The following is a 13,489-nucleotide window of genomic DNA, read 5'->3' as shown; positions in this document are numbered from 1 at the left end:
AAGGGATTTTGTTTGTATCTTAACTCACCAGCTTCCAGCAGTTCTCTGAATAAGCAAAATGGCTTCCATAATGTACTGTGGGAGGAGACTGTTTCATTGTCTTGGAAGACATTATCCGAAGATACAGAAGAAGAAGGAATTTCAATAACAGGGCGAAGCTGATCACGCGTCGAGGAAAGCAAGTGGGCCAACGCTCGCTTGTCCTCAGAAGTGGCTGAACTACCAGGGACTTGAATACAAATCTGAAGTCGAAAGAGTTTCGTAGAGAGAGCAAAAAAATGTCAGAATGGTGAACGCCGACAGTGAATACAGTGTGAGAGTCTAATAACTCACTTCATTCAACAAAGCATCGAGAAAAGCATCCAAGAGCCGCCCAAGACACTTTAATGCTGTTGGAGAAGGCATAACATCCATCCAATAGACTGACAAGCTCTTGATCACTTGAACCACCTCTGAGGTATAGAAATCAAGAATCATGAACCATTGAGAGGGAACCACACGCACCTCCAATTTGACCCTCAACATCTGCATAAAAACGATCAGATGATACATTTGATAAATTCCCAAAATTCCGGCAGAGTGACAAAATCTCTTGCCGCTGGTACGCCTGCATGTGTGAACGGCACATCAGCGGGAATAAGAGAAGAGACTCACAAGCATGTTCCCGAAAACCTGCTCCTCTACTGAACGAAGTCTGGCCACCAGATGGATCAGAGTTAAAATTGCTTGTTTCGGCTGGACGGTTTGCGGGATTTGCTTATGGACAGTTGCCAATAGGAGAAGCATCCTGCGGGATACGTAAAGACAGTCAGAACAGAAAACAGCCCCGAACATCGGATCCTTCTGCAGTCGGCTCTGAAGAATGTCTATGAGGTAAGGAACCAAATCTAGCGACATACACGATGGATAGATGGTCTCAAGAGAGCGAACAACTGAACCGATTTCTGAATCGACTCAACCGCAGAATCAAACAGTCTGCGATAAAGACAAAAGTCTTTTACGATGCATGGTGCACTTTACCCCATGTCGTTGTTCTGCGCGTTGATTTTTTGGAAAACGTCCTCAAGCAGGACGTCAACCATGCGAACCAGTTCATACGCCGCGCGCGACACCTGACGGAACCAAACGAGAATATGTACGCAGTTCACGGACAACTCATCGGCAGCAATTTGGTGTGCATCGAAGAAAACGTACTTTGCATCTGGGAAGGATTAAGGGACTGCTGCGATACATCGAGTAGACTCGGCTTTCTAAATCGCCGGTAGAATCAGATGATTGGAGACTTTTCATTTCTTGGAAGCATTTGAGCAAAGTATCTGATATGAGAAGAAATTGAACAAGAGAGAGGCTCCATTCCCTGATTACCATCACTTGTCTTCTCCCCGACAACAACAACGGCAGGATCCATGGACAAGCTCAATCGTCTGACTTCAGACAACATCTACGGAAAAAAATTGCGTGACTGTTTGGATCACTTCATACTTTGGTTTGCTTTGACTCGAATAAAAGTTGTTCATGACGATTCGCAAAAGACGCGAGAATGTTTGTGTCGAATGGAATGACGTCTGACCCGAAAACGTTGAAATGTCAATGATGTTGGAATTCTTACGCAATCCTCTTAATCTTGTTTCGAAGTCTTTCAGCTTTGTCAAGACGATCGGTTCCACTCCAGCTGCTCCTAAATCTCTCGTCAACGTTTGCGTCAGATCCGCATAAAGCAGTGAACCAAGTATTTCAACAGCTTCGGGATGCTACAAAATTCAAACATTATTCTTGATACTTTGATTGTCTTACCCCGGAAAAGAAATGAGACCCAATAAAGGCAAAAAGACTCTCTAATATTTGCACCAACAGCACAACAGATCGTTGAGACTGATCCAATGATTTCTTGATTTCGATTGAATTATCGTTTTCATCCGTGATTGTATCGTCAGATTCAAACCACATCCATGTCGATGTTGAAGAGAGGGAGCCATTTGTGAGTGTCTGAGAGAAAGTTGCCATTATGACAGACTGATGGCTCAATAATTACTTTTGCAATTAATGTTCTCTCTTTTGGAACATTTCGAGATGAAGAAACCAATGGAGCGATGATCGAATATTGTAATGTCGTCGCAATAGCCGTCAACTCTTCTTTCTAACAAAATAGAGAATCGGATCAACTCAATTTGTTTTATCCTTCTTACAAGAGACCCAGAGCCCTTTAATGCATGCCACAACTGTTCCAATGAAATTCCTTCCACATAAGACGGGCATTCTGTTTGTCCCTCTTCGTTTCCTCCTTGCAATGCTGTGGGATCTAGAACGACCTCAACTCCATGTGGAGAGAAACGAAAGAGGCTGTCGACGATTTTTGCCAAGATCCTCTTTAATTTCGTCTGACGGCGGACAATCTGTTCCTGCATAACGGATTGAGAATCTGCTGCGTGGCGTTCTGCCTACTCTAGTTATCGACCTCAGAAGACAGTTTTCTTCGAGAAGTTCCACTAAAGGGAAGATCGAAGATGAAAATTCTTACGACACACAAAAAGCGTACATTCTGTTCCGTTGGGAATTTCAGATCCTTTATGTAATGACGTTTCCAAGATGTTCTTGCAAATATTCTGGCTAATTAAAGAAGCTTGGGACAGCGCATCTGCTGCAATATCAAAGAGCCCCTCCATGATAGCTGTATCAAACTGAAGAAGGTGTGCTTTGACCTGCAACAGTTTTGATTCAAGCGGGGGAGAGTGATGACACTCACAGCGACAATAGAATCGAGTATGGAGCAAATGTGCTGAAATGTCGCAAGAGTCTTCTCAGATGTTGAGATCTCATTTGCTGTCACGTTCAGGCGATTCAATCCAGCCTAATCAGTGAATCTGTCGTCTTAATTGGGATTGAACGGGTACCTGTGGGTGTTTGATTGCTGTTTGAAGCGATGTTACGTCATTTTTGATTGAGTGTACATCATTCGACAGATGATCAACTGCGTTGCTATAGAGTTGAGAATCAGGCAAAGTCGAATTCAATGCAGATTGAGTTCGTGTTTGACATTCAAGAATTTGGGACTCCAAACTCTGAGAAGAAGAGATCCTTACATGATCACAACTTTTGACGTACCTCTAATAGTAAGTTGAGATTGGATAGATCGACTTCAGCCATATTGTACAGGCCTGACTTCTGAGCCTTCTGAAAATTTCTGCTCTCTCAATGAACGTTCATATAAACACAGAGGCTTATGTGAAAGTCGTGTCCCACGCATCACGGTATCCATGCGCTCCAGTTATGGGACTTCTTCTTGGGACATGGAGCTCCCAAGGATCCCACCATATCGAGCTAGCAGTTCCGTTGCTTCACAGCAGAGTGATCAATAGTCCGCTGTGGCATTTGGGACTCGCGCTGGTGAGTCACCAGAAGAGAATTCCTCTATGGTTCAGCTTTCAGGGTGAAAGATTTGCCCGAAAATCTAATTGGGAAATTCTGGGTGTTTATTTTGCGAATCCTGACAATTCCCAAAAAATCAATTCTTCTCAGCAGCTGATTTGTTCAAAGATTTCGAGTGAAACCAAAAAACCGTGTCTCTTGCTCCTGGTGAGGAAATGCATCTCTGGGAGGGAATTCGGTGTTATTCATTGATCAGGTTAATACTGAAGGTTTACAGTCATCCTCGAGTTGCCTACGCGTATGTTGAAAAATAGGAGTTAGATATTGACTGATGATGAATACCTTTTGTGTATCTCACTTCTTTTTAGATCCCTTCCGACGGTGAAAATTCGATGGTTACTCTGGATGGCGACGCAATTGAGACTCTGGAAAATGCGTTGGTCAATGGCAAGTGAGTTTTTTATGGATTTTATCGATTGATTGAGTGAATGACTCGAATCTTAAATGTCTTTCTTGACAGACATCTATCAGTTGATGATCTAGAATCTCATAACTTCAATCCATCTTGCGATCCATTGAAGAGAATATCCTAGAAATATTTTGCGAGTATCGATCATCGAATTGTTGAACAGATCGCCGACAAAGGGACGTTCTCTCTCTGTGTCGCGCGCTAGTTCGTTTTTGAGAGCGAGGTTCCTCCATAACTTGGAGCTTGACAAAACCGAAACCATTAGAGATCTGGTAGATGATTTTGCAGTGAGTTGAGACAAAAACAAAATCTTGAAAAGATCTGCCTGAATGAGTTCCTAAAGAATGAGAGTGAGGATGGGGAGATGTTGAGTCTTTCGCGACAATGTGTGTCCGCTCGCTGAAACCAGCCGAATAAGCGAAATGCGAGAAGTCGGAACGGACAAATTGACGGAGGGGACTCTATCGGAGGACAGACACGAGGAAGTAGAAAAAGAACAAATCCGATCCATAAAATGAAGGTCGATGGGGTGATGAAGGACCGTCCTGCTTGGGGCAACGCAGTCGGTTCCGCTCCAGAGATCGGTTCGCCAGATGGTTGTGAAATCGACTCTGAAGATTGTTGACGAGATGAAAAAGTACTGTTTGTGAACGAGGGAGATAAGGAGAAGGACATGGGTGAGGAATCAACAAATGTAGACGGAGAAGACAGATGTCCCATTTTGGTTTCCGTCGCCGTATTAAGGGCAGAACGGGAGCCATGGGACACACATAAGACACGATGATGTGGATGACTTGGAGACGTTCTCGGGCAAGGGGGGAAACCGATGAACGAGGTTGAAATAGGTACGACTGAAAATTCTTCTGGAGGCGTTAGCGACAGTGGCGTGATTTGGGATTGTTCTTCAAGTCTTATCATTGCTGTGGATGACGAAGTGAGTGGGGATTGTTGGGATTGTTCTTCGAGTCTTATCCTTCTAGTGGATGACGAAGTGAGTTGGGATTGTTCTTCTGTCCTTCCTGTGGATGGCGAAGTGAGTTGTGATCGTTGGGATTGTTCTTCAAGTTTTATCCTTCCAGTGGATGTCGAAGTGAGTTGGGATTGTTGGGATTGTTCTTCAAGTTTTGTCCTTCCAGTGGATGACGAAGTGAGTTGGGATTGTTGGGATTGTTCTTCAAGTTTTGTCCTTCCAGTGGATGACGAAGTGAGTTGGGATTGTTCTTCTGTCCTTCCTGTGGATGGCGAAGTGAGTTGTGATCGTTGGGATTGTTCTTCAAGTTTTATCCTTCCAGTGGATGACGAAGTGAGTTGGGATTGTTGGGATTGTTCTTCAAGTTTTGTCCTTCCAGTGGATGACGAAGTGAGTTGGGATTGTTGGGATTGTTCTTCAAGTTTTATCCTTCCTGTGGATGGCGAAGTGAGTTGGGATTGTTGGGATTGTTCTTCAAGTTTTATCCTTCCAGTGGATGACGAAGTGAGTTGGGATTGTTCTTCTGTCCTTCCTGTGGATGGCGAAGTGAGTTGGGATCGTTGGGATTGTTCTTCAAGTTTTATCCTTCCAGTTGATGACGAAGTGAGTTGGGATTGTTGGGATTGTTCTTCGAGTTTTATCCTTCCAGTTGATGACGAAGTGAGTTGGGATTGTTGGGATTGTTCTTCGAGTTTTATCCTTCCTCTGGATGGCGAAGTGAGTTGGGATTGTTGGGATTGTTCTTCGAGTCTTATCCTTCTAGTGGATGACGAAGTGAGTTGGGATTGTTCTTCTGTCCTTCCTGTGGATGGCGAAGTGAGTTGGGATAGTTGGGATTGTGGGGATTGTTCTTCAAGTTTTGTCCTTCCAGTGGATGACGAAGTGAGTTCGGATTGTTGGGATTGTTCTTCAAGTTTTATCCTTCCTGTGGATGGCGAAGTGAGTTGGGATTGTTGGGATTGTTCTTCAAGTTTTGTCCTTCCAGTGGATGACGAAGTGAGTTGGGATTGTTGGGATTGTTCTTCGAGTCTTATCCTTCTAGTGGATGACGAAGTGAGTTGGGATTGTTCTTCTGTCCTTCCTGTGGATGGCGAAGTGAGTTGGGATAGTTGGGATTGTTGGGATTGTTCTTCAAGTTTTGTCCTTCCAGTGGATGACGAAGTGAGTTCGGATTGTTGGGATTGTTCTTCAAGTTTTATCCTTCCTGTGGATGGCGAAGTGAGTTGGGATTGTTGGGATTGTTCTTCAAGTTTTGTCCTTCCAGTGGATGACGAAGTGAGTTGGGATTGTTGGGATTGTTCTTCGAGTCTTATCCTTCTAGTGGATGACGAAGTGAGTTGGGATTGTTCTTCTGTCCTTCCTGTGGATGGCGAAGTGAGTTGGGATCGTTGGGATTGTTCTTCAAGTTTTATCCTTCCAGTTGATGACGAAGTGAGTTGGGATTGTTGGGATTGTTCTTCGAGTTTTATCCTTCCTCTGGATGGCGAAGTGAGTTGGGATTGTTGGGATTGTTCTTCGAGTCTTATCCTTCTAGTGGATGACGAAGTGAGTTGGGATTGTTCTTCTGTCCTTCCTGTGGATGGCGAAGTGAGTTGGGATCGTTGGGATTGTTCTTCAAGTTTTATCCTTCCAGTTGATGACGAAGTGAGTTGGGATTGTTGGGATTGTTCTTCGAGTTTTATCCTTCCTCTGGATGGCGAAGTGAGTTGGGATTGTTGGGATTGTTCTTCGAGTCTTATCCTTCTAGTGGATGACGAAGTGAGTTGGGATTGTTCTTCTGTCCTTCTAGTGGATGACGAAGTGAGTTGGGATAGTTGGGATTGTGGGGATTGTTCTTCAAGTTTTGTCCTTCCAGTGGATGACGAAGTGAGTTCGGATTGTTGGGATTGTTCTTCAAGTTTTATCCTTCCTGTGGATGGCGAAGTGAGTTGGGATTGTTGGGATTGTTCTTCAAGTTTTGTCCTTCCAGTGGATGACGAAGTGAGTTGGGATTGTTGGGATTGTTCTTCGAGTCTTATCCTTCTAGTGGATGACGAAGTGAGTTGGGATTGTTCTTCTGTCCTTCCTGTGGATGGCGAAGTGAGTTGGGATAGTTGGGATTGTTGGGATTGTTCTTCAAGTTTTGTCCTTCCAGTGGATGACGAAGTGAGTTCGGATTGTTGGGATTGTTCTTCAAGTTTTATCCTTCCTGTGGATGGCGAAGTGAGTTGGGATTGTTGGGATTGTTCTTCAAGTTTTGTCCTTCCAGTGGATGACGAAGTGAGTTGGGATTGTTGGGATTGTTCTTCGAGTCTTATCCTTCTAGTGGATGACGAAGTGAGTTGGGATTGTTCTTCTGTCCTTCCTGTGGATGGCGAAGTGAGTTGGCATCGTTGGGATTGTTCTTCAAGTTTTATCCTTCCAGTTGATGACGAAGTGAGTTGGGATTGTTGGGATTGTTCTTCGAGTTTTATCCTTCCTCTGGATGGCGAAGTGAGTTGGGATTGTTGGGATTGTTCTTCGAGTCTTATCCTTCTAGTGGATGACGAAGTGAGTTGGGATTGTTCTTCTGTCCTTCTAGTGGATGACGAAGTGAGTTGGGATTGTTCTTCAAGTTTTATCCTTCCTGTGGATGGCGAAGTGAGTTGGGATTGTTGGGACTGTTCTTCAAGTTTTATCCTTCCAGTAGATGACGAAGTGAGTTGGGATTGTTGGGATTGTTCTTCGAGTTCTATTGTTGCTGTGGATGATGAAGTGAGTTGGGATTGTTCTTCTTCCTGTCTTGGTCGGCTTTGAGGCAAGTACGGTAATCGCAGCCTTTTAATATCAAGAGGCAACTTCTTTTCGGCGCATTCGACCTCGGAAGTTTCGTATTCCTCGAATAGTCCCACACATGTTTTGGGGATCGTCTCATTATCTTTCGCCTCCATTCCACTCCCCATATGGCGACTACAAATTCTTCTTTCTCCAGACGGTTGCGTCACTCGCAAACATTTCTTTGAAGGATCCGTCGCAGATGGAGAATTACGTGAACCAAGTGGACCATTAACCGAGAAACTGTTTTCTTTAATTCTTGATGGAATAGACGCCCTTGTTGAGACTTCGCTTATCATTTCCGCACTTCCAGTACAGAGTGCCATGCTCTCATCGCTCAACACATCAGTCTCAGGGATTCGAGAAACAGCAGGGGGAGGAAATTCCAACATATCAGGAGCAGGAGGTGAAGTGCTGAAGTGAAGAATAGGTTTGATCTTAGCACGTTGGATCGATACTCTATCAACTGATCGGGACGCAGAGAATTGAAACCCGCCAGTCTTGCATCGATCGAATAGCTGTTTCTCTTCTTGTTGATGCCCGTCATGAGATTTTGAAGTTTTCGTGATGAGTTCTGATAAGACGACTGGCAAACTTTGTCTTGCTGGCCTGAAGGTTGGGGTTCTTGATGATCGAGACACAGATCTAGAATTGGAAGGCGATTTAGGCTGAGGGGATGGTGTGGCGCTTCTTGAACTAAAGAATGAAGGAAGTTTAGAAAGTCTGAAGCAAAGAATCAATCAGAAGGATTAAAGAAGGATTTCAAACAGAAGGACGCTGTTCACCTGTCTGGAGTCCGCGGAGCATCAGGAGTCTCATTTTGATCATCGCAAGTGGGAATCTGAACGAAGGAAGACTTTCCATGGCTTTCCGATCGCATCCAGTAACGAGGACGTTTTTCATCAGAGGGTTGTTGAAGAAATGATGGGAGTTTCACTGGTTGATCTGAAGCTGGTTCATCGAATAAACGTGTCGGAGTACTCGCCATCGACATGGAAGGCCTCATGAATGAAGAAGCACGAGAGAATGAATCTGAATCAATCAAAGGACGATCAATTGAGCGCGTCGCTTGAAGCAGTTTGTGACGAAAAGCATAGAGAAGTTGAACTCGTTTCCGCCGTGTTTCGATATTAGGTGATGTTGCTGAGCTGGCTAAGACCTCTAAGATCTTGGTGTCATCGATGAGTTGAATGTCTTTGGAAAGAAACGTTAGAACATCCTGCTGAGGGGTCTCTTCCTTTTCTTGCATCATTGGGAGTCCTTTGAGATCGGATGCTAATGGAGATAAAATAGCGAGGGGAGCTAATTTTTTAACAGTTCGATGGTCTCTGATAATTGTAAATAATAAATCAACAACATCGCGGATCGGACCGAAAAGCATGCTTGATTCAAACGTGGCTCGACTTGATGGTTGCCCGTATTTCTGTACTTTCGTTTCCTTCTCCTGACTTGCTGCTGCTGGCTGGTTTTCTACCTTTAGAAGTTTCAGTTCGCGCTGCCCTAAAATATGTCTAGTTAGAGATGAATGGAACAAAGAACTCACGAATTTCTCCAAATGCTTCAAAGACTCCAAAATACCGCGCGGAAAAGACAAGAATTGTGCAAACAGATTCAAAACTGTCCTGAACAGAACAAAAGATTCTGTCGTCATCATCTATTGCATACCACGAGATTCGTGTATGTATCAATTAATCCTCTTCTCCTGAGTGTCACTGAATCGATCATTGAGGTTGACAGTTTAGCAGAACCCGTTCCTTCTGTCAAACTCTCAAGGAAAGCTTTAGCCGATGGTCCCAGCGCAGCGAAACAACGCGCCAACACCGCGTAGCTCTCTTGCAATTCTTTTGGACCGAGTTGAGACTTTCCGGGAACGAGTGTGGACTGTCCCAGGGCGACCGACGTCTCGATCAATGATTTTGCGCACTCACGCAGTTGGTCCCGCCCTTTTTGGAACAACTGATCTAGAGCCGCCTGGGATACTTTCCAGGCCGCGCGAACAGGCTCCTCGAGATTAAGCAAACTTACAACATCGGAAGGATCTGGTTCGAGAATCTACACGAATAGCCATGAGGGAATCCATTCAAGTTTGGAGTGCGTACCATCGATAATAAAACGTAGTGCAACAAACTCCCCGAAGTTGAAACACTTTTGAACTCTCTCAACGATTTAAGAGAATCCAAATAAAATCCCTTCGTTTGAGTTGAATTTTGAAGATCTGTTGCATGTTGAATGAAATCACCAACTCGAAGACAAACAGCAAGAAGACGTTTTAATCCTCTATTATTAAAAATCTGAAATCAAAGAAGTTTATTAAGGAATTTTATTCAACCACATCGCTGCACATTCACATTTTGTCTCACCGTTGAGCATCCCGTTAAGAGGGCACGCAGATCTCCTCGAACTGTTTGTTCCAGCTCGCTTAAATCGTAGCTGACTTGAAGCGTCTTAACTGCAGCTTTTAGAGCAGGAACATTTTGTGGAAGTAGAGCAGCGACTGAGCGATCAATTTCTCGTAGCTCATCAATGCTTCCTCCTAACAACATTCAGAATAACCTTAAGATGAATCTCTTGAGTACCTTTGTTGAAATAAGAGGTGAACCGACGAATTTCATCGGCATCTGGTAAAAATTTCGTGAACTTCTCAAGTTCAACGTTTTTGAGTGTAGGATCAAGTTCCAAAACATTTCGAAGAAGAGCCTGAGTAGCCAGCATGAATGGAACACCGAGATCAACGTCTCACCAGCGGTTTCACTGTCATTTTGCGGGCGACAATCATCAAATTTTGAGCTTTTTGCTGGCTGAGGATAGCCGTTGCTGTCGGCTGGGGAAGGGGCGACTCAGGCAAGCCAGTAGCTTTTTGTGGCGGCACCCGCCGAAAGTTGGACATTAACTGATGAAACAATCGGTTATGAAACCAGTTTGGTGGCAGGCACTTACAACATTGGGATCAACAGATCTTCTAACGGATTCAGAGGACAATAATTCTGACGACAAGAGAATCGATTTGGGGGGGTATCGAACACGCCTACGTTGAATATCGTCGAATACGGTCGACTTTGGAACAGAAGTGCCGAATGGTCGCCAATTTAGGCGTCGACCTAAAGAATGAGAAGGCGTTGTCCGGCTGGGGGGAACCTTCGAAGGCAGGGAGCGAGAAGAACCAGAAGGGGGGTCGGGTGGAGGGCGACCAGGTGGAGAGCGGCCAGGGGGAGAGCGGCCAGGGGGAGAGCGGCCAGGGGGAGGGCCAGGAGGACGGCCAGGAAACTTATGAGTAGGTGAGAGTGTTGGAGGATGAACTTGTGGTGGTGCGACTGAAGCAGGGGATGGTGACGGGGAAGGTGGGACAAGGGACGAGGACTCTGAAGGAACAGAAGACTCTTCTGTTGGAAACGCATGTTTTGGGGTTGGATCCTCTTTAACGGGTTGTTCTAGGGGACTGGGGGAAGTCGGTCTCTCATTTGAAGATCGTCGGCGGGAAGATCGACACTCTGAGACTCGGTGGGAATCGAGGGTGACGTCCGAAAGCCGTCGAAATGTGTCGCTGGAACTGAAACCGTCGGCGTGACGACTCCTCCACAAAAGATGTGGCGGAAAGAAGAGATTCATACTTTTATGAGTGGCGACAGAATCGATGACGAGGGAAGAAGTCGATGACTCCACAACCCCGAAATGGCTTCATTTATGAGATTGAGGAGAGAAGACGTATCCGGCACACCGGACTGCTGGGCAGAAACCATCAGGCGCGCGATAATGCCATCTGGTGAAATGTCGAACGGAGGCGCGAAAGAGCGCGACAATGCAATTTTACTGTTTGATTTGGACGGAACATTAACGCCATCAAGATTGCCGATTGAATCGGACATGATTGAAGTTTTAAAGGAATTAAAAGAGCACATGGCGATTGGGATTGTGTCAGGATCAAATGAAGGAAAAATGAGAGAACAACTGAAACCAGCTGGAGACATTTACAGTGTGGTCGATTACTTGTTTCCTGAAAATGGATCAATAGCGAGATATCGCGGAGAAGTCTTGGGCGAGGACCTCTCATTACTCAACTATTTAGGGGAACAAAACATTCAAGCCCTCATCAATTTCGCTCTACGTTACATTGCTGATTTAGACCTTCCTAAGAAAAGAGGAACGTTCATAGAATTCCGAACGTAAGAACAAACTCATCAAGACACCGAAGATTTATTTCTGTTTTTCAGTGGATTGATCAATATATGTCCAATTGGACGGAATTGCTCTCACAGCGAACGCGATGAGTTCGAAAAATATGACAAGCTCCACGGCATTCGAGAGAAATTTGTTAAAAGTTTGTGTGAGACCTTTGGCTCAAGTTTAGGGTTGGATTTTGCTGTTGGAGGACAGATTTCGATAGATTGCTTCCCAAGCGGTTGGGACAAGACGTTATGCTTGAAGCATATCGAGAACCACTTCGATGCGATTCATTTCTTCGGAGATCGCACTGAACCAGGCGGCAATGACCACGCGATTTTCAAAGACCAGCGGACGATTGGATATCCAGTGAAGAACGCGGCAGAAACAAAGAAGCTGTTACGTCAATTGTTTCTGTCGTAATTGTTGTTTCAGTGAATGCTTCATTATTTTTTTTTCATTCTGTACTGATTAAATATAAATTGCTTCATTCTAATTTTCTGAGTCAATCCAAAAACAACCGGCGATTGAAATAGAGAGCCTCTCTGTCCGGCTTCGTCTCACCCTGACGCTACAAGGGAAAATTTGTTGTTTGGCGATTCTACGACTAACGAGAAGATATTTAGCGATAATCTCGCTTGAAGGTGGGAATTCATAGTGACCTCGTAGGGGTTCTAGATAACAGTCGAACTCTTTGAGCGTCCACAGACGTTTCACGTTAAACATTTCCTTAGGAAGAGGAGAGTAGAATCCCACATATGGAGATGATAAGAACATACCTCTAATCTAATGCGCCAATCAGACTCTAAATCATAAGAATGGAACAAGGAAACCAATCGCTTTGGATTTATGTTGTTATCATACACTCCAAAACCGATAAGATGTTGAAGCTGAAATGTCAAAATATCCGAAGATCATCATTGATAAAAACGTACAATGTAAAAGAAATTCCGGTGAAGCGTAGAAAAGTAAAAGTTGTCTTTGGATAACCCTAAATAAATATGAAAAAGATAAACGTGGAAGACATAAAAGATAAGCGTGGAGGATATAAAAAGATAAACGTGGAAGACATAAAAAGATAAACGTGGAGAAATATCGGTCCCAGGAATTCCTCCAATTGAAATGATTTACTGGACATACGAGTGGTTCCATCACCGCGGCAGAAGAAAATATCGATTGATGAAGGAATTGTGTTTTCATCATCTTGAAGCTCTAAAGGCAAAACTGATTGAAACGATTCTTTCACTCTTGCAATAAACAAATCCAAAGGAATTGAAGAGACTTGAATAAGTGTATGGCGAGTGATGAGTCGAAGAATTTTGGATTTTGAAAGAGAAACTGTTGTTTGGTTTGAAATACGGGGCAAACACTCAATATAATAATCATAGCGATTTGGGAGAGTCGCGTTGGGACAAAGATCTGGAATGGAGATGCAAGAACGCTGAAGATGAACACCATGCCCGTACCAAGTTGATCAGCGTCGCAAAAGAAAGAAAGAATTTGAAAGAGAGCAGAAGGAGTCGAAATTAGGGGAGTGATTTGGTTCGATTGTGTTAGATCGGAAGCTGAGAGAGAGAAATGGATTAAGTCTGATGTCTTGTGGTCATCGTACATGCAGTGCTGATGCATTCCATAGCGCGTTGCAACGATATTTGTTTAGATGATTGTGCATTAAGACGCAATCCTGTCATCAGAAGATTCATCACTGCTACAATATCAGAAAGAGAGATGGG

At 44.2% G+C, this 13,489-nt stretch overlaps 2 protein-coding genes across 2 annotated transcripts; one reads left to right on the top strand and one right to left on the bottom strand.

Annotated features, from left to right (window-relative positions):
- Positions 1-10,484: 10,484 nt before the first annotated feature.
- Positions 10,485-11,204, bottom strand: LOC129617764 (WW domain-binding protein 11-like). Its single transcript, XM_055532835.1, has one exon. It carries the CDS (start codon positions 11,202-11,204, stop codon positions 10,485-10,487), a length of 720 nt encoding a protein of 239 aa, XP_055388810.1.
- A 63-nt stretch (positions 11,205-11,267) lies between these two features.
- On the top strand, positions 11,268-11,758 carry LOC129617771 (uncharacterized; the record flags this gene model as incomplete). Its single annotated transcript, XM_055532842.1, has 1 exon — positions 11,268-11,758. A coding segment is annotated over exon 1 (491 nt), but the record flags the coding sequence as incomplete, so codon positions are not given.
- Positions 11,759-13,489: the final 1,731 nt, after the last annotated feature.

This window comes from Condylostylus longicornis, unplaced genomic scaffold, assembly GCF_029603195.1.
Source record: "Condylostylus longicornis isolate FDR11 unplaced genomic scaffold, ASM2960319v2 ptg000630l, whole genome shotgun sequence".
NCBI lineage: Eukaryota > Metazoa > Arthropoda > Insecta > Diptera > Dolichopodidae > Condylostylus > Condylostylus longicornis.
This window is presented reverse-complemented; position numbering and strand designations above follow the sequence as displayed.